This window comes from Sebastes umbrosus, chromosome 7 (assembly GCF_015220745.1).
Source record: "Sebastes umbrosus isolate fSebUmb1 chromosome 7, fSebUmb1.pri, whole genome shotgun sequence".
Lineage (NCBI taxonomy): Eukaryota > Metazoa > Chordata > Actinopteri > Perciformes > Sebastidae > Sebastes > Sebastes umbrosus.
In genome coordinates this window covers 29,047,566-29,068,596 of record NC_051275.1, presented here as the reverse complement: position 1 = coordinate 29,068,596, position 21,031 = coordinate 29,047,566, and the positions used below count along the sequence as shown (strand labels likewise).

At 42.2% G+C, this 21,031-nt stretch overlaps 1 protein-coding gene across 4 annotated transcripts in view; it reads left to right on the top strand.

Moving 5' to 3' along the window:
• numbl (NUMB like endocytic adaptor protein) overlaps positions 1 to 21,031 on the top strand; it is a 72,793-nt gene that overhangs the window by 32,994 nt on the left and 18,768 nt on the right. For 2 of the 4 annotated variants that reach the window (XM_037776116.1, XM_037776115.1), the window contains exon 3: positions 18,196 to 18,346. In XM_037776116.1, the coding sequence (XP_037632044.1) occupies positions 18,221 to 18,346 (126 nt within the window). In that variant the 5' untranslated portion in view covers positions 18,196 to 18,220. Of the gene's footprint in view, positions 1 to 1,673; positions 2,274 to 18,195; positions 18,347 to 21,031 lie in introns of those variants that run through there. The other 2 variants (XM_037776112.1, XM_037776114.1) reach the window with 2 other exon arrangements.

Genomic DNA, 21,031 nt, shown 5'->3' with positions numbered 1-21,031 from the left:
GCTTCAAATAACTGTTGACATGTTTAGTACTAAATCAAGACCTTACCCATGTACTGTGAGTCCCTATATACATAACCGCCTTGCTGGATGATGTTGAGTTGAGTTGCTTTGACGGTTTTTGCTGGACTACCCTGCCTCGGTGCCCTTTCTGTCCGAATGCAGTGCTGTTATCTGTCAGAACATGGTTTAGTCTTTATTCCAGTCCTTGCTTTATCTCTAGCTTTATCCCTGAACTAGCCCTCAACCTCCAACCTCTGCCCCTCCTTAAGGCCGAGCACCGGATGTCCTGATTTAGCTTTGACCCAACTCTTACCCAAGCATCAGCTACTTTGCCTCTTTTGCTACACGATGAAAATGTACATAAATTATATATTTTTACCGGGGGTACAATTTCCCATTTCACTGTACGGTGGCCGTGCAATGCATTCCTATAATGGTACAAGATGGAGACAGTGCTCCACATCTGATATACAGTAGAAGAGTTGACCTAAACAGTATGTGAATCTGGGCTTTGCAGCATGACCCACAAACCTCTTGAAACTCCCAACCCATCGTGAACAAACTTTTAAACTAGATTTACTGTAACTGTAGCTCTGAAATTAATCACAGTTCAGCAACTGCAAGGCACCTTAACACAACACCTCAATGTTTTCAGACCAGCACTGTCTCCTGAAAATGACGAGCAGCAGAGCAGAAGAGAGTTTGTTTAGCTCTGAGAATATCAAGTGAATGTACAGTGGAAGTTGCAGTTTGCGCAGAAATAAATGCTGCAGCTCCTCAAGACCAAGGGGGGTTTCCCGTGTCTTGTTTCCCTGCTGCTGAGTGAAGTGACGGGGGTTAACTCCGGAGCGAGTAACGTTATCGACTACGGCCCAGGAGACCAAACTATAGTGTCTCCCCTGCTCCCTCTGACCACTGTCGGAAGGCTGAAGCAGGAAAAGTTAACACTAGCATCAGCCGGTCCTTCAATTCATGGAGGGACCTTCGTTTGGTAAGCTAACATTACTGCCAATCCGGTGAAATATATAGTGATATAGTGGTTTTAGCTGGCTAATGTTGCTAACGTTAATCAACATGATTTCTGTCAATCACGTTCAGTCTCGTGTGTCGCCTCACTGTTTTGACCGATGCTCGCGTCAACATAGTGCGAGCACAAGCGTGACCAACAGGACTGTTGTGATTCCTGTGATTCTTACATTGAGTCCCTTTAAAACTGTTTAAAACTGCGACCGCAATCTGAGAAAAACAATATGTTTTCCACGATACGTAATCGAGAATGCAGTTTAGTTGTATGGGAATGTAATTTTGAAGGAGACCGGGTTGTTTCAGACACAGATTACTTCAAAATGTTCAGAGGAAGTAGGTTTCTCCAGCTGGGCCAGCAAATGTTTCCCAGCTTTGAAATCTGGAACAGGAACCAACAGAATACTCAAAACATTGACCGCTCTTACTACCAGGTGCTCACTGGGTGTGGTGTGAAGGTTTCCATCTGTTGGGAACATTGACTGCTGTATTTGTGTGGCCTGCCCTTCAGCATCCAGTACTGGGAAAGCAGCACTCTCCCTCATGTCCAGTAACGCCCCTGTGGAAACATACTACTAGGCTGAGTTCCAGTCCGCACGTTAAACACATCTATTCCCCAGTTTCAGCTCCAGCTCCAGCTCCAGCGCCTGTCCCCAGGCTCCAGCCCCACTTCTTGCCCTCTCCCCCAGTGCACTCTTGACCAGTGCGCCCATAGCAGATGGAGAGAAAACTGTGTCACCACCAGCCATGACTCGCTCACTCACCCCCTCCCCTTTTCTCTCTTTCTATCCTCCCACTCCCTTCTTTCCTCACTCTCAGGATTTGGTGCATCAAACATTGATTTGTCTTTATTTTTAGAGCAGCTGTGAGCACACATGCGTGCTTCTGCAGCGTATTTGTTTGTGTGTATCTGTGTACCAGACGCTCGTCCACGCCGGACAGCTTGACTGTGTTTGGGTGCATCACTGTGCGTGTCTTTGCGAATGTGTCAGAGCTCCTTTTTCCAAGTTAATCCCTTAAGAAGAGGTGTGGTTCAGTTTCTCTCGCTCTGCGCTCCCTCTCCTCTCTGTCCCTCACTCTGAGCGCAATATCATCACATGCTCTCCTCTCGCTCCTCTCATCTTCTTCTTCCTGTGCTGTTGTTATTGCTGTGGCCGCTAGTCTCTCAGCTTGTCATCTCTGCATCATCTGCTGTCGTTGCTGTGTGACATGAGTTCTTGTGGCGACATGGGGGAGGCCATCGAACTCAGGTGAGTCAAATACAGAGAAGGGGGTGTGAGCTGGTTGTTGTGATTGTTTTGGATGTCACCTGGCAGTTCCTACATTTGTATGCATATGTACTTATGCATGCATTTATTCGTTTTCTGCATTTTTGTTTGTGATTGTGCACCTGGGAGTATTTTGGTTTCAAACTGGGTCGACTGTTAGTACCTCGGGCTGTTTTTCTCAGCCTCACCTCTTTTTCTGTCCATCAAGTTGACCCTGTTTCAACACGGCAGACATCTGCAAGCTCTATAGAGGTCAACAGGAGATGTGGGGTTTTTGTGATAGTGATAGTTGTTGTTGTTGTTGTTGTTGGGTTATTGGCTACGGTGGTATTTTCAGTCACTGCCAAAGTGATAATAGGTCCAGTCCAGCCTGTATCCACAGGGCTCATAGCGGCTAATAGCCTTAGCAGATGCATTAGCCCCCATGCCCATATGGAAGAGATTAAACCTGCTGCATTGATACAAACACCCAACATTGTTTTCGTGCATAGCGTTAGTGCCTCCACATGTTTTTGTGTGCACATATAGATATGTTGTGTGCATGTACACCTGCCATACACTCTTTTTACATAAAGATTTGAGTTCCCAAGCTCGCTGCTTTCTCTGCCATGATAGTTAGATAATTGAGAAGGACGGATCTCTCATGTGTGTGTCGCAAAAAAAGAAAGAGAACGAGGCAAAGTGTGAGAACACTGCGGACGACAGGGACCGATGTAACGAGTGAAATGAGGACAAACGAAGAACAGCAAGACGGAGACTCAACAGGGGGGAGAGGATGAGAGGAGGGGTGTGAGAGTGAAAGTTGAGTTTGAGAAAGGAAGGGTGACTAAATGGGATGAGGAAGGAGAGCATGTGAGAGAAAAAAAGCCAAAGAACAGTAGATTCATTATGGAGAAAATAGTAATTTCCTCCCATTTTCAGCAGAGGAAGCAGGAAATAAAAAAGAAAATTGTGTTTCTTGGTCTCTATCATCACCTGGCCTTTTAGAATATCAAATGTACTTTGCAGGTTTGTGCTAACATTAGAGATCAAATTGGAAGAGAAAGAGGTCAGAGACCTGAGAAAGCAGGCATAATGAGGCAGGAAAGAAAGCAGAAAAAAGCTTTGTTTGACTGTGGGAGTTCAGCGTTTCTGAATGCAGGCTGCAGAGCCACACACCGGGTCGCTTGGCATTCTTCTCTGACCCAAGAGTCTGACGTAAAATCTGCACAATTCAAGCTGGAGGGTGGGGTTGACAAGACATTGAGAAATTACAGCTGGAACAATAGGTTCTTCAGATGGGGAACATTTGACTGAAGTGGCATTGTGTTTAAAATTGTGTAAAGTTTTTTTTGTTTGTGAGCTCACTAAAGTAAACTTGAATGTCACTTAGTCTAAGTCCACAGTGTTCCACATTTGTTTTTATTATGTTTTAAAGCAGGGCTTCTCAAAGTCTGGTTCAAGGTCCGCATCCAGACCGAACGGCCCATACCTCGAATTATGAATACAATAGGTTATGAAGTGTAACGTTTTCTATGTTAAAATAACATTTCTATTGATCAATAAACTGTTATGGATGTTGAATGTACAGTCTGGCTGGAGGTCATTCACAGTCATCCTGTCACCATATGAACAGGTTTTAATGTGGCTTATTTCCCTATCTTTGACATTGTTGTCATGACGACGTTAACTGCTGGAGAGTTTTGTTGTTGATGTCGAGTTCACTTATAAACTGGAGAATTTGGATGTGAGCCGTGTCTGCCTCGGTTTCGTTCTGGCCCAATCACAAGAGATGAGACATTTATGAACTGCGACGAGTAGCTTACCGATCGGCAGAGTAGAGCGGGTCTTAAGTGAGATGATTAAATATTATTTTGTTATCGCAAATCGTTCCGGACCTCTGACCTTGAATGAAAATCTGATGCGGACCTTTGAGTAATACATTTAAGAACCCCCTGTTTTAAAGCAGTGTCCGTAAAGATGTGACAGCTAGCGGCAAATATGGAGTTTTGGAGCGTTGGTGTGAATTTACTCCTGCCTGGAATGAACTTAAAGTTATTCCATAATGTCCCTGGTTTGTGCGTCTCATCTCTCACCCTAGAGATGAAAGTGTGCCGTAGCACTTTTACTGTCATATCAGCGGCGTAGCACAGCTGATAAGCCCGGCCTTCGGCGCTGGTCTAGACTGATAGGAGGGAATACAAAGTGGGAACACAGCATGACAATATGATACTGGAGCATATCGACTAGACCGCTCCACTTCACGCCTGGCTGCACTGTGTTGAGATTAGCTTCCACACACACTTTTCCCATCACAGACACACGCTTGCATGCAAAAACATGGACATGCTTTTGGCCGTGGATGCAGACACATGAGTGCTTATACAGGCACACAAACACACACACACACATTAAGCCAAAGCATGGTCCGTACCCTGTTTGTCTGCTATTCCAAGGGCAGAGAGGGATTTGGATATTGTTATGTTAATCTGCCTCTCTTTTGTATCTTGGAACCCATTCAGACAAACACACACACACACACGAGCATGTACACACAGGTAGGAGCACATTCAAGCATGCACAGACTGTTGTGCACAAATGCAATGCATGCAATGATGTATACACTGAAGGACAAGAATGCTTTTTCTTACAAAAAAAAAAGAGAGCGGATGTAAGTTTCCCTGCAGAAACACAAGCAATACACACACATACACACAGACTGTCTTCTCCAGGCTTAACTTGGGTGGGCGGGAATTGAAACAGTAGCAGGAGGGGCAGTGACAAAGCGCCGTGATAAGCCCGGAGGAAGAGGATAATAGGTGTGGGAGCTGTGTGTGTGTGCATGCGTGTGTCTACTGGTGTTGAGGTGACGGTGCATGTGTGTATAGACGTGTGATTGCACCAACACACACTCTTTCTCTTTCTGCAAAGCTAACACAATTTCACTTGAAGTTTTCCAGCTAAATCCTATTTGCAGGAAAAGACCGGGAAGCAGATAATTTTAATTGCAGGATGTTTTCTCAGACTCCCGGCTTTGTCAGACTGCCCTCCTCGCTCCCCTTATTCGATTTGTGCCTTGAATGAGCGAGGCGGGAGGAGCGAGAACATGATGTGTCCACTGTGAGAATTGTATGTAAAAAAAATTAGGATAGTGTGCTCCTACATGTGCACATGTGCTAGTGTCTTTGAGCATGATATTAAGTGTTAGTTTAACAGTGTGAGTGTCACTAAATCTCCATTAGCTACAGTTAAACCATGACAAGAGTCGGCTCTGGAAACCTGTGCTGCTTCCTGGATCAATCCGTCTTCATAGTGTTGACATCTCATTTCATTCCAAGTACTTTCCTTAGAGTTTATCTTGTCTCAAGGTTGCCTAATGCCTCATTTCCACTGCATGGTTCCCCCCAACTCCACTCACTTTTGGTACCAGGTACTTTTCTCAGTTTTGTTTTCCACTGCGGATAGTACCCTGTTGATGTAGGCAGGATTCTTACCTGATCGTCATAGCGACATAGCATGAAACTGCCGTGACATCATCTTCACCGCGACACAGCGTGCATTGCTCCATGCAATCCAGTAGGGCTGGAAAGATACTTGGGTGATGATTCGATATGTTTTGCGAAAGTATTGCTATTCGATATTACGATTTATTGCGATTTTTTTCTAACTTTTTTAACACTAGACATGGGAAAAAGTCGAATCATACACCTCCAGGGACTTTTACTTTGGGAAATATCTAAATTAATAGAGTAAAATGTTTGATTTTCAGCATGTATGTAGTCAGAGGTGTCCTGAATTCAAATATATCAGTCATTGTCAGGCATTATTTATTAAGTTTCGAGCAACTCAAAAATCAAAGAATAAAGAAATTTCCCTCACAAATTAGTGGTATTTTCTTTTTAATCTATAAGGGACATGTAATGTTTTATACTTCTGGTGAATATATTCCAATCAATCTTATTTCCCTATATGTATTTTGTATAAATAGTTCCTTTGTTAACACCTTACTTTGAAAACTAGACGTAGTCACACGTGTATACTTCCGCTAACTTCGCCAAATCTGTCACTAGCTGTCCCGTCAGCTCCATTCTCTTTATACATCCATGTTCACCTCCATCGGGGACGTTTGAATGTATTTAACATAAATGTCAGTATATGGATGCTCTACAGTTGTAGTGTCGGCTGATTTGACCACAGAGATGACAGTGACAGCTGGCTTGACCGCAATGTTGCTTTTCCTGGCAATGTGTGAAACCCAAAGTGTTTCCATACTTCATTGTATGTGTAGTGTTTACCACTTTGGATTTAAAATGTGAGGTTGCAGGTTGGATCCATGCAGACCCTACGGCGTTTTCTACTTTGTAGTTTCGGCTCGCTGGAGCCGGCTGCGGTTTGTTTTGGTTGATGGATACGGTACGGATTGGGTTTTGGATTATTGCAGAAAATAATCTGTGGCAAACAAACGTTTATGATACTTACACGTTTTGTTCGGCAAGATAATCTTCATAAATGAACACCCCTTTTATGATTTTTGAAGTGTGAATGCATCACACTCTGACCTGTTGATCACTCCTGAACCGGGCTGTAGCTTGTGCTCGTTCGTACAAGGCAGGCATAACGGACTGGCTGAAATACACACATTGTAGTGGGGCTCAAAACACTTTGACAAAAATGCTTTAATTCTGTATTGTTTACGATCGAGTGTGGTCGCACACGCAGCGATAAACACTATCATTAGTAACTTTGGCATGGTCTGAATCTGCAGTGGGAGGCTGCCTGAACGTTGTGGGGAGGCGGACTCGCCGTCCTGTCTGTTTTTGAGTCACTTGTTGCAGACAAACTTTGATTTCAGAACAAAGTGTCAGTGACAGAACTGATCCCTGATCAGTAGGATGAGTCACCTCTTCGTCCAGTCATGTGATCATCATCGCGCTGTCTCACCTTCTATCCACCTGTTACTGTGATAACACACTAAATTCCCACACTGCATTGCAGCCTGAGTCACAGAGGGCCATTCAATCTCCTACTGGAAGATGACCACCAGCCTGCACACTCAGACACACACAGACTATAATTATATTAGGACTGCTTTCTGTAATGCTTCACCCTGAACCAGAACCCCCCTGAAAGATCATATTGCATTAGGGGGTCAGAGGAAGGACAGGATGTGTCTACCCGACTCGTCAATGTCAAGTTACAGTAATGGGCATCTGTATGTAACCATGTTGGCAATGTGACACATACACACACACACACACACACTCTCTCTCTCATTTTACTTTTAATCCATCTAACCTTTAATCTTCCTCATAGACACTGATGAGAAGCCATAGCTCCCACACTGCTGTGACAAATACAGCACAATCAATATGACCAACATGGTGGGTGGGACAGAGCAAATGGCAGGAAAAGAAAATATCAATCATGAGTGTTAGTTGCCACCTGGAAATACTACCATCTGTCATTGGAAATTGGATCAGTGCAGTTGGAAATTAATTCATAAAGTTAAGAAATAATCGTGTTTGGTTTTCTTGAGTCACCGATGCATTACTTACAAGTTCTTAGCCTCAGTTGTGACACGTTTTTGTCACGTTTGCAGCCTCCTTGCTGAGTCAAATGTACCGAGAAATTACTTTGCCGTGCCATTTCCTCACATTATAATAAAAAATAAATGACATTTCTTATTGCTGGTGTGCTTCAGGATGTTTAATTATTTACTGACGATAAAGTTAGACACAGACAGTAAGTGTAACTCTTCTATTCTAGTCATATTTCTGCTTTCCCTCTGTTACATTTGGAAAGTATTAACCCCACACACACTACAGGAAATGCTCTATTGGCAAACAGAATTCATAAATAATGTATTTTATAGTATGAAAAATCATTCAAGGACATACCTACATTTTTTATTATGTACCGTAATGAACAGTATTGACCTGTACTGCATTACAAATGACTATGGATTGTGGATTGGTCCTGATTTTCAATGACAGCGAGATATATGAACCCACAGACCCTTTTTTTATAGAGTAGACCTGCTTTATGGAGCAAGCTGAGGCATGCATGTGTGTGTGTGTGTGTGTCTGTGTGGGTGTGTGGGTGTGTGAGGGGGAGACAGACAATAGTCTCAGTGGGTGCCAGGCTGATGGTTAAACACATGGCGCTGCTTCAGCTGTCACTGTACATCAGTCTTGACAGAGAGGACCATTACTGATGCAATACAGCTGTATGCCTCTTCACTTACAGAAAGAAAAGTATGCTGCTTGATAAGCCACCTACACATTACCATATACAGCTCTCCACTGATCTCTATGTGCTGCTTCTTCTTTATATTTGCTCACTGTATCTGCTGCACCAAAGGGTGTTTATGTTTCATAGACTTACACTGATGTCTTTATGACTTTAGTTCACCTGTTATGTTTCCTCCTGTTTCTTTGGAAATAACTTATTAACATAGTGATTGAATGATTGGTGGGATTGTGTTGTTTTCCAGCTGTGATGTTGACGTGGAAAATTTCATTTCATTGTGCGTCTGCTCTGTCACTAGTCTGATGTGGTTGTCTGGCCGTCTGATGATCAGCAGCAGAGATACAGACCACATTTTAATGTGTTGTGTTTTGATGTTATTTTTAGCAGGAGGCATCTCATTGTACTTTTTAGGATTGAAATAAGTTTCAGGATTTAGACCAGATTTGATTTTAGCAAATATGCTTATTTGCTGTCTTATTAAAGGTCAGAGAAAAAGATTGATATCAATTTCATCTTTGTGTGTTCAGTAGAGAGTTTGGTCTAGAACGCTTTTAGCATAATTTAGCACACTAACAACTTCCAGCACATGGAAACAGCTAACCTGCAAGAGAAAAATCTACCTTACAACATCTCCAAAACGTTCTTATAAACACATTGAAGGCTGTTAAGTTGTTGGGAGGCACCTTTTGACAGAACTAAGCTTTTTCCCTCTGTTTTCAGTCGTGTGTTAAGGTCGCGTCTAGATGTTAACCCATCAATTGCAAAAACTCTTGTGAGACTTGCTGCCCGACGACCTTCCCTAACCTCCAGGTCAATGCCTAACTTAACCATCTCGTGAGAGTTTTGCAAATTGTGGGGTACAATATGGACATAACCTTTTGCTAAGCTAGGCTAAGCCCTTTGGGGGGCAGGTCCAAATCAAGTCTGAGTCATTTAGTTGCAGGTCTTTTTTGGCATTTTGCAAATAAAGATGTAAATATTTCAGATCTCTAAACCTGAAGGCTAAAATGACTCACTATTGACTAATGCCGGTTACACACTACACGAGAATCAAGCCGATTTTGGGCCCGATTCCCCGCCTCCCGACAATCGTCAGTAAAGCCCCAATTTTTTGATGGCTCTAAAGATTATCTTTCCAGATGTTCCTGTGGTGTGAGGTATGTTAAGACTGTTTTTTACATCCCTGATCGGCTCGGAAGTCCATCCTGGCCGCACCGATTTCAAATACTAAATATTAAAAATGTTCAATACTTATGATCGGATATCCTGTTGTGTGTGGGGAACCCAAAGAACAGCCGATGACGCAGTCACGTGGGAAAGAACGATAGCCAATTAAGAACCAAATTGACTGAAGAATGAAGGAAAACAACCGCCGTCATGACGGCCGCGGCTAATGCATGAGCTAATGCAAAACGTGAAGCATAAAGTAGTAGTAAGATAGACCTCAGAAATGGAGGACCAATGTTGATTTGTGGCAACAACATGAGTGTTTATTTAACGTAAGATCTGGAGAATCTTTTAGTGTGGGTTAGCCTTCATTTTCCTTTCAAAGCTGTGTCAAAAGCATTTTTATATTGCTGAATAATTATTTAGCTAATAATTAAATATTCAATGCTACAAGGCTTGCTTGAAGCTGTCTTATGTATTTTTGCACAATCAAGTCAAGTCTTTAGCGATTCTCAAATCTCACAGTAGTTGAGTCCAAGTCAAGGCGCAACTTCTTATTTTTTAGTCTGACTCAAGTCTACAGCTCTGCTCAACACTAATACAACTGATATCAATATTCTCTTCTGGCGATAAGAAAGAAAGGGTTTCAATCCACACTGAATTATGCATGTGGGTTATGTGAACATCTGTGTATGTAGCAATGGTTCTGCTGTGGTGCATTCTGTCTGCCAAAAAAACACCCTATAGTATATATTAAAGTTATTTCCAGGAAGGGACACGCTCTCTCACTTTCATACTTTGTCCTATACAGTCTCATAAACCACTGCAACGAATAAGGCCATCCTGTCCTGGGTCAGGCTTCAGTCTAAACACAAGTGCCCTGGTTTATCTCCGCTACGTCACACTCCTTTATTTTTTTAATCACACACACACAAACAAAGACCACCTGTCACTTGTCGAGTGTGTGTGTGGGAGAGAGAGAGGAAGAGGATGAGACTGTGTGGGATGATAGTAAGAGTCGGTGTCCTTATTCGGGTCACTCAGTGTCACTTGTAGTCTGCGGGGCTCAGAAACTGGGTCAGTTTACTGTGTGTGTGTGTGCGTGTGTGTGTGCGCGTGTGTGTCAGCATAATGTGCCTGTGTCTGTGTGGTTTTGATTTAATTCCATTAATGTTGATGTTAATGATGTTTGTTCAGATTAGCCCAGAGATGAGTCACTATTGAAGTGACATTTAAAGCTGTTTGTAAAATGATGAACATTTATGTGTGTTTATTTGAGCACATGCTTCTTTTGTCTGTAATGTGGCGAGTATGAAAGATAATCTATCGAGAAGTTAATGAAGCTGAAAATGTGAAGAAAAAGTGAACTTTGCACAAATTAATGAATTTCATAGACTTTTATTCTAGAAAACCACCAGAACCAGCAACAAATGCTCAAAACAGAAGTACAATCATCACCTTACGGTGAGGAAATCAACGCTCAATATGTGTAGAGCGCATACTTTGACGTTGGATGACTGCGTGTCTGGCCTCTCCGGTCCAGCTTTTGCTGCGGGGCTTCAGGTTTCCACCTGCCGCCGCTACGCCACGCACACCGGCTGTGACCGCTCCGTCCTCCTCACGGCTTCTTACCAAAAGATTACAGATTAATGCTTCCCTAATAGTATTGGGTTTAAATCTGAAATATGCCCAAATACTTTTGCTTTTTGCTTTGTCACAAAATCCTCCACCATCGTCTTGTCTGTCAAGAAGTGTGTGAAGTCTGACTCCTGCTCCTCTGAGCCGAGACGCCGTATGTAGCAGACACTTTCACTCTCAGTTTGTAGCCTTCGTTGTCAACTATGTATTGATAACCGCTAAGTATTTAACAAATTCTAGTTTTTTATTTGATGAACACTGATACGTGAAAATTAACTAAAGGGGTTTTATGTCTTTCTAAAAAAAAAGCAAAAAAACGGTGCGGGGCGGTGGGCAAGAAATGTAATTGGTGTATGTACCGGTAACACCAACTGCCACAGCAAACCTAGTTCAGGCTTTATATTTAGGTACTGATGTAACATACAAAACCCTAAAAATACTACTGCCAAATTATTGTAACTTTTTCACACTAGCCCCAAAAAGTGAACAATATTACAGAAAGAAGAACTCTGATCTGATCGTCGGGTGGAGAAATTCAGTTTCATGGTCACAGAGTTGGTGACATGTCAGCAGCAGTGTGTGTCGCCAATATGCTGAAGAAATGTCAAGAATAAAAACTGTCACTGTATTTCTTCGGCTTCTGTCTGGAGCAAAAACTAAACTAAAATAGAGAAATAATTCACTTGGTTTGCTGCTAAATGTGTCGATGCTTGTCAGATGGTTGTTTATAAATGGTTTAAATTAGCCAAAGCCATAAAGCTGTATGCCGAACAATCACTGTGCGTTGTACGTAACTGTAGTAATACCCAACTTCAAGGCTTTTTTCTCCACTTTAAATTTACTGACCGTCAGTCACACTGAAGGTTTTGGCAAAACACAACAGCTCCTCAGCTGTTTAGCCAATAAGTCAGAACAGAACAGAGAGAAGGAAACGGAGAGAGGCACATCGTGTCCATATAAAATGGTCAGCTCAATGACTAAGCCCAGACAATCCCCTGCACACACACACACACACACACACACACACACACACACACACACACACACACACACTGTTGAACACTTGCTCCGCCTCTCGCTGTCCCCTCCTAGTCTCTCCGGAGCTCCACAGACATATGGCTTACCGTAATGCGAGGTGGCAATGACTCATTGTGTGTGTTTGTGTTACGTGAGAGTGCAAGTGTGTGTGTGTGTGTGTGTGTGTGTGTGTGTGTGTGTGTGAGTGAGGCAACATCACTCCTCCTCCCTCCGTGTACGAGGTGTGTCCTGCGAGCATCTGGTTGAGAAGAAGTGCGAGGGAGGAGTGTGTCCCGTTTTGCCAAAATCTCTGAGCCGCCGTTGAACACAGAACATCTGGATCAGGGAGGAACACTGTGTATATGTCTGTGTGTGTGTGCGTACATTAGTGTGTGAAAGAGTGGGAGAGTGCCAAAGATATCAATCAGACTCACATCTGGCAAGCACACAACACAGCTGGACACACATGAGTTCATGCAGTCTTAACATAGATTATGTGGAGGTGACACACAGACACACGTATGAACGCAGAATGACATCAATATTAACTGTGAAACACTTTAAATACAAACTAAGAAAGTGATGTTACTGATATTAGACACACACATTGTTAATGACAATTGTCCCAACCATACTAACAGTTAATACGAACTTAACAAGCCGCAGCAAAATGTTGGAATACTTTCCCCCACATTTTATTAGTCTGTACGCGTAGGCGAACCTTTCTCGCTAAAATCCATCCCTGTGAAACCCATTTCCTCACATGGCCAGCGCTGCAGACATTCAGCTTCAGGATCCATTCTTGCGTCCGACAAGAACAGAGCAAAAGAGGAGATCCGGAGTATAAACACCAGTGAAGAGGAGGAATAGGGAGGAAGCGGCGATGAAGGGAGGTCAGCTCGGGTGAGCAGACTTGAAAGTCTACGACATAACATCGTATGATCGTAAGTCGTCTCTCCTGCCATCTCCTCTGCAACAATGCATTCCAGATGGCTGCTAACTCAAACGCTGGATGCGAAACAACTATGTGTTTTTTTGGCGGTGGGCCTCCTGTTTGTGTAGTCTGCTCTGAAGTGCTTTTGCGTGGGTTTATGACGAGAGCGGGACTTCATTTGTGCCGTTGATTTATAGATTTATTTTGATGTTGCGTGCCTGCCAGTCCACCCCCTCGGTCTGCCTCTTGTCTTTTTCTTTTTTTTTTTTTACTCGTGCAGATGGTTCTTGTTGTGCGTGGTGAGGTCACAGCCATGCAAGGCCTTTACTCGTTGCATGCTGGGTAATGTCTCCACCCTAATGTGTCTCTTCATCAAATAGTGTTTACTACCACATTTCTGTTCATTTCACACTGCGCTGCTCAGCAAGAGAGGGATTATCAACTTGTTTTCACTTCAGTCTGGCTCAGGTCACATTCTTATGTCCTCTTATGGACTTAATGTTGTCTGAGCAAGTGAACGAAACACTTTCCACAGGTATCTTCTACGTCTGTCAATCAATTAAAATATTTAATCGCGATTAATTGTGTGATTGTCCATGATTAATCATAATTAATAACAAAATAATCACACATTTTTTATGTTCAAAACGTACCTTAAAGGGAGATTTGTCAAGTATTTAATACTCTTATCAACATGGAAGTGGGCAAATATGCTACTTTATGCAAATGTATGTATATATTTATTATTGGAAATTAATTTACAACACAAAAAAATTACTTTTATTGTCACAGGTACTGCATTTAGCATAAAAATATGCTCAAATCATAACATGGCAAACTGCAGTCCAACAGGCAACAACAGCTGTCAGTGTGTCAGTGTGCTGACTTGACTATGACTTGTCCCAAACTGCATGTGATTATCATAAAGTGGGCATGTCTGTAAAGGGGAGACTCGTGGGTACCCAGAGAACCCATTTACATTCACATATCTTGAGGTCAGAGGTCAAGGGACCCCTTTGAAAATGGCCAGTTTTTCCTCACCAAAATTTAGCGTACGTTTGGAGCGTTATTTAACCTGCTTCGCGACAAGCTAGTACGACATGGTTGGTACCAATGGATTCATTACGTTTTCTAATTTCATATGATGCCAGTACGTTCACTCTAGCTTTAAAAATGAGGCCCGTCAGTGGGCTCCGGTCTACAGTACATTATATACGTGAGTTCTGGCACTATTACTCTTAACTCCTCCTTAACGTCACTCGCCATCATTTGTCATTATCTGTACATTAGTGCATTAGTCTGAAGAGCTGCAATGCATTGTGGGGCAGTAGAGTATGTCCAGTAACTTCACATTGCTGCTTTGTTAAACTTTGTGTCAAACCACTTAACCCCATTATATTTCCATTTAATTAAAGCAGAATGACTGATGGCTGTGGAACAGGTTAATTGAGTGTGTCACAATACTAATTTTCTCACCTCATTTCCTTTTTTCTTTTTCCTCATTTCACTCCTCCACTTCTCTCCCCTTTCTGTATCCACTTGTTCCAACACTTCATTGAAGCTACGCATTACCTACACTGAGTAAAGCATTCAATATATACATATTTTACACAATGTATTTTTTGAAATCTTTGGACACTTTGACACTAGAGTTAAAAATATGAGTTGCTAATGGACTAACTGGTGTGTCTTGCCGAGTTAATGACCACATTAGCATAACCGTTTAATATAGGGTAGTAATTATGGAGGAACATTAGCATAAACACCACCTTGTAAAATAAAGTCGAGGTTAATGCTTTTCACAAAGGCACTAAGAACATTAATCAACATAGGTAATGTTTTAATGTAACGTAATAGGTAATGTTTTAAATAGCTGTGAATGTGTGTGTTGTGGTGCTGAAGTGGTTGGTGTTGGTGATTAATTTAGGTTCTGTTTTTCTGATTCGGTCCGTAGCTTTGAATGGAAAATGTAATCTTACAGTGAAAGTCACATTTGTCTTGAACATCCAAACCGATTTACAATTCTATATTTAACCTGAAACATTTAAGTGCTCGACCTCTCTTGTCACTTTACAAAATGGAAAATGTGTCCGATAAATGTAATTACACTCTATATTAATCTCAGTGTTAACCTACAGTACAGATAAATCTCTCTCTCTCTTGTGAAAATATGCTCTAAAGTAATTCGATTTTCTCAATAAAAGGATAAAGGATCTTCAAATTGATGTAAATGGATCATCTGAGTTTGTTGATTTAATAGAAACGTTCTCCTTTTGGCTGTTCAGCATGAAGTGGATTTTTCAGTTTCTTTAGTCTGCGATTTATTGCTGGTTTGTTAGTCTTTCTTTCTTTCTTTCTTTCTTTCTGTTCTTATCCTTCTGGTCTTTTGGCCTGTTAAACTTTGCTGCCAAACCACACAACCCCCTCACATTTCTATTATATTAGAACTGGATGACTAATGGAGGATCAACAAGATAATTTAGTGTGTTACAGCACTAATTTTCTCACGTCATTTCTTCATACATCCACTTCTTCCAGTCAGTTTTCACTAGCGGGCAACCTCCGGGTCTTAAAAGTGAAGCCAATGCATAAGTGCCTTAAACTGTCATTCTCTCTAATAGCCAGCAGGGGGCTACTTCTCACTTGATTTATTACCTCAGTAAACATTGTAAACATGAGTTTATGGTCTCAATCACTAGTTTCAAGTCTTTTTCAATACAGCATGATGTTCATTTAGTAAATTATGGTCCCATTTAGAGTCAAATAGACCATAAAGCAGGGGATGCTTTAGGGCGTGGCTACCTTGTGATTGACAGGTCGCTACCACGGCGTTGTCCGGTCTGGGAGTTGTCTGTGTTTTCAGTTCATGAAAGTTAATTATAACATTTTTAGTTGTCTAAAAATGACGTATTCAGCGTTCAGTTGTACTTAGCTCCATCCTCTCGTGTCACTTCTGGTTTTCAAAAAACCAAGATGACGACGGTTAAAATGCAGAACTTAAGGCTTCAAAACGTCAGTCCACAAACCAACGGGTAACGTCACGATGACTACGTCCACATCTTATATACAGTCTATGGTTATATACTAATTTTCTTCATTCGTCCACTTCTTCCAGTCAGTTTTCTTGTCCCCCGTACCCTCCGTTGACATCATTTCATTTCTGCGCCGTTCCCCTGTGGCTTGGCATCAGATGCTTATTCGCTCACTCCTCCTCTCCTGCTGTCCCAAACCATATGAGGGCAGTTACAGGGCATCCTGTATTCCCCAACCAGCATCCCCTTTCCCCCCACCACGTCCCGTATAACACGACCCTCCACCTCCCTTGTGGGATATTACGCACCGGCTAGCTTTTACCCCTTCACACACGTTCACACCTGCTGTCCGCCAGGTGCCAGTCAGGTGGCGCTCTGCCCAGAAATGACTGGCGCAAGCCTCGACATGTGTGGGTGCGTCGAGCTGCAGAGGGGCTTGTATGTGTGTTTTTGTGTGTGTGCGTTTGCCTGGCAGAGGACGCGTGCCTCACATGCCAGAAATGAGTAAAGCCACTCGAGCTGTTTCATTTGAATACTCTGCATTACACACACGCCTGTGTGTGTGTGTGTGTGTGTTTGAGAGACAGGAACGTCTAACTGCCTTTGGCCCCCAGATTACCAGCAACATAGCAGTGATTATGAGAAGTGATGTGTCTGTGTGTATATATATTTGCTTGTAAACTCAGTGTGTGGCAGAGCAGAGAGAAGATCTCTTCCCTTCAGTGTACAGATCACTGCTTACACATGGACATTACTTATCTTCAGTGTAATATTTGTACGTGTTCACGCCCTGTTTTAGCCTGGATGCCGACTCATGGGGCAACCAGACGGTAAGAAAATAACACTCTTTATTCAGATGAACATAAGAGATATGGAAGACTGAACGCAGAGAGGGACAAAGAGAACAGCCCTGTCTCCTAAAAATTCAGTCCCATACAACTAAATTGTTCTCAGTCATGTTTGGAAGGAAACGTAAAAACTAAAGAACATTTAGAGAGACATAAAAGAGACTGGTGTGGTTGAAGTGGACGTAGGAAAACAGGAGGAAAAGGGACGGTAAAGTCAACTTTCAACCTTTTTAACAGGAGCTGGTGCTGCAGTTAATTCAGTCTTGATAAAGACAGAGGACGCACGCCAATAGAGATGTTTTTGTTGTACTTTTGTTGAGGGGGGATGTGACTGTGGAGGAATGAAAACAGTAATTATCATTTTTAAGCAGGTCATGTTTCGATGGCGTCACGTTTCATTGTGCTGGGAAATTAGCATCGCTAAACAGGCCAGCGGGCTGAATGGTCTAATTAAGCAGCGCAGAGAGGATCGTGTGTGTGTGTGTGTGGGGTGATCAACATTCGCTCGGCGTTCCTGATGCTTCTTGGAGAGATGAAAGCACACCCTATGCTTTGTGTTCATTAGCGCTAACAGTCTACCTGTGTGATTTGTACAGCATGTGTCTGAATGGAGAATCAATGGAGCATCATGGCGGGAAGTGTTCATGACGCTAATGCACTGACTGCCTTGTTAGGGACGATTACTGCACAATGAGCTTGAGCTAATCAATGAAATCCATCCCACTTCACTCATAATCCGGTATGAGACACAGGACTACAGTTTCTGTTCAAAGCTCTCAAGCGGCATTTCTTTAAATTATAGTTGCATTTAATTAGCCTTTAATGAGCCTTATTGTTAAATTGAGGGTAAATGAATGCTGTGTGTTTGTGTGCGTTAAAGGGAGTCAGTTGGTTGTGATCAACGTATCGTCATACAACAGTTCGTATGATATACAGTCTTGGTTAGGTTTAGACAACAAAACTGTTTAGTTAGATTCAGGAAAAGAGGCCCTCTAGGCTGTGCTACGCCACTAAACCAACATCCCTTCCTGTATCCACAGTACCAGGGAGCACGTGACCCCGGAGATGAACAAGCTTCGTCAGAGCCTGAGGAGGAAGAAGCCCACCTACGTGCCAGAGGCCAGCAGACCGCATCAGTGGCAGGCTGACGAGGAGGCTGTACGTAAGGGCAAATGTAACTTCCCTGTTCGGGTGAGTATCCAAAACCACCACAGCACTGGTCAATTCTTTGAACACTATAACATAACTAGGGCTGTCCTCGAAAACAAAGAAATTCTAAGTCGACTAACACTCGATACGATTTTGTTGATTAAATGATTAGTTGATTTAATCGACAGATCTGTGAAACCGAGTTTCTCCACAAATAATCTCACAAAAGCAACACTTTAAACTTTAAACTTGTGTTTACCAGAGATGTGCTCATAAGGTTATCAGAACTAAGTCATTCAGCATGAAAAAAAGCATAAAAAATAACGAAAGTGACGAAAGAAATCTCAGTCAACTAAGAACAAAACAACCCATTAGTAGACTAATCGACTAAGAGGGGGCAGCCCTAAACAAAACAGTCATATTTTAATGTGTTTCTTCCCCAGTAGGGATTCATTTACTATAAACTCACAACATACGTCTGACATAACCATGATAAACACTATAAATCTGCATCATGAAGAGTTGTCAGCATAAAAAATGGTAATAAAATAACATTATTATGTTATGAAAAGGTGTATATAGGTTTGACTGAACATAAGTGTCAAAATGTCACGAGGTCATGAATGTAATCTCCTATTTTAGGTGAGGAGTAACTTTACTCTACGTATATAGTGACATGATCCTCGGCTAAATAAGTCAGAGGGCAAATGAAAGTGTCCTGAGTTGAGGGCAGCCTAGAACACAGTACATTTATCACAACTCATGTCAGTGCATCCTGTTTAAGGACGCTCAACGATGCACTGGATGCTCTGTTTGTTGGATTCAAGAGACAATAAACTAGCTAGGTATCAATCGTCTCATCTAACACTCGGCCAATACGCGTATTTTTCAAAATGCTGTTCCTTTAAAAACACAAGACAATTGATTTGATTTTGAAGCTTTTAATGGGTTTAAATGGGTATAGAAACTGTGTGGTAATTAAAGTGCCTTTAGCAAAGCACAGACTCTTAGCTCTCAGATGCAATAAGTGCAAATAAGAAGCGTTATTGATGGCCCAATTTACTGATAACCTGTCTCAGTCTGAGTGTGTGCTGAACGACTATCGCTGAGAGTCGAAAATGATTTGTTGAAGGGCTGAAGAGACAATGGCGGTAAGAGATGGAGGACAGAGAGGGAGGAATGACATGGAGGTGATGTTATAGATTAGGGACACCACAGGAAATGACAGGGTGAGGGATGATGGCGCACGGAGGGGACCGGGAGACATGGCGAGATATGAAATGAGAGAGCGAGAGAGAGCTGGATAAGAGAGGCTACAGACTGAATAGAGAAACCAGAAGCAGAGAGAGATAAAAAAAAGGAAGAGAAGAGTGTAAGAAAAGGCAGCGTGAGTGGCGAGCTAATGGAAAATGGTCCTGATGGTAATGCTCCGCAGACTCCGCGATGAGATGGGCAGCCAAGTGGAGCTTAGAGCTTTACAGCGAGGGATGGTAGCACTAAAAAACCTCTCAGTCTCTTTATTGTAGCTTTTCTTTCCTCCTCGTTCCCCCCGTTCATCTCTGCCCCCTCTTCCAAATGTATTCACGAGTCATGCACAATTAATGCCTCTCCGAGAGCTGCTGAACTGTACCAGAGGAAAGAAAACAGAGTTCTTGAGTTCAATACTGAGAGAAAAGTTGACTTTTAGAAAGTTTGGAAAGTTCGGGGAAAATGTCCTGCTGGAAAGTTTGAAGCAAACAGACACCGATATAACATGTTCACTGTCTCTCGAGCTCGCACTTCCCACCTCCGCTTCCTCTGGATATAGAAAGTAGTGGGCCTCAGACGGGTTTCTCCATTTACAAACTTGAACTTGTATATTTCACTAGCCGTGTTTCAATTCACATATTTTTATGCACATTTTGTAAAAGCTAGTAAAGCTGTATGGAAACTGCAAAATTTGATAAAACTTCCTCAATTGCATAAAAAAGGTTTTTACGCTCGCTTAAGGTGTTTTTTGATGCACTAAATGGGATATAGAAACGCCTTAGCAGAATAAATTCTTACATAGCAAACATTGACACTTGAAATACAAGTGAGAAACAGCAGCTGCAAGTTAGCTCTTGCAGGTGATGAGAGATTCCTGCTGTTTTAAGAGCATATAGAAGTCCTGTTATTCTGGATGTTATATTCGTGACGTTAGCATATATGACACTAGATATACTGTAGATGTCTACTTTAGAGCAAAAACTCATACTAGATGACTGCAGTGTATACAGGCAAAACTTCACTCAACAGCCTGTGTCAGTACAGACGTTTATAAGTATTATTTACAGCCATGTTTCTCTGAAAAATTATAAGTGAAAACCATCAGTCTTAACCTCTATCAGCTGTCACCAAGACGTCAAACTGATGAGGCTGTTCTCATACACCGTTCATAGCTATAACTATGAAAAGTAATGCATTGTAATTCATATATATATACCCCACGAAATTAATCCGAATCTAATCCACGTTATTGTGAATTAGGTAGTATGAAAAGCAACAAATGCTGCGTAGGGAGGAGGTTGGGGTGGATGAGTGGGTCAAAAAACACCAGACTTTCACCCAGGAGACCGCTGTTCATACCCCGTGTGAGTCACGTAACTTCCATACTAAAGTAACACCACTTCCACGATCTTTTCCTAAACCAGACTTAGTATTTCAAGCGTAGTTATTTTAACCCAAACCATGACGTTTTCCTAAACT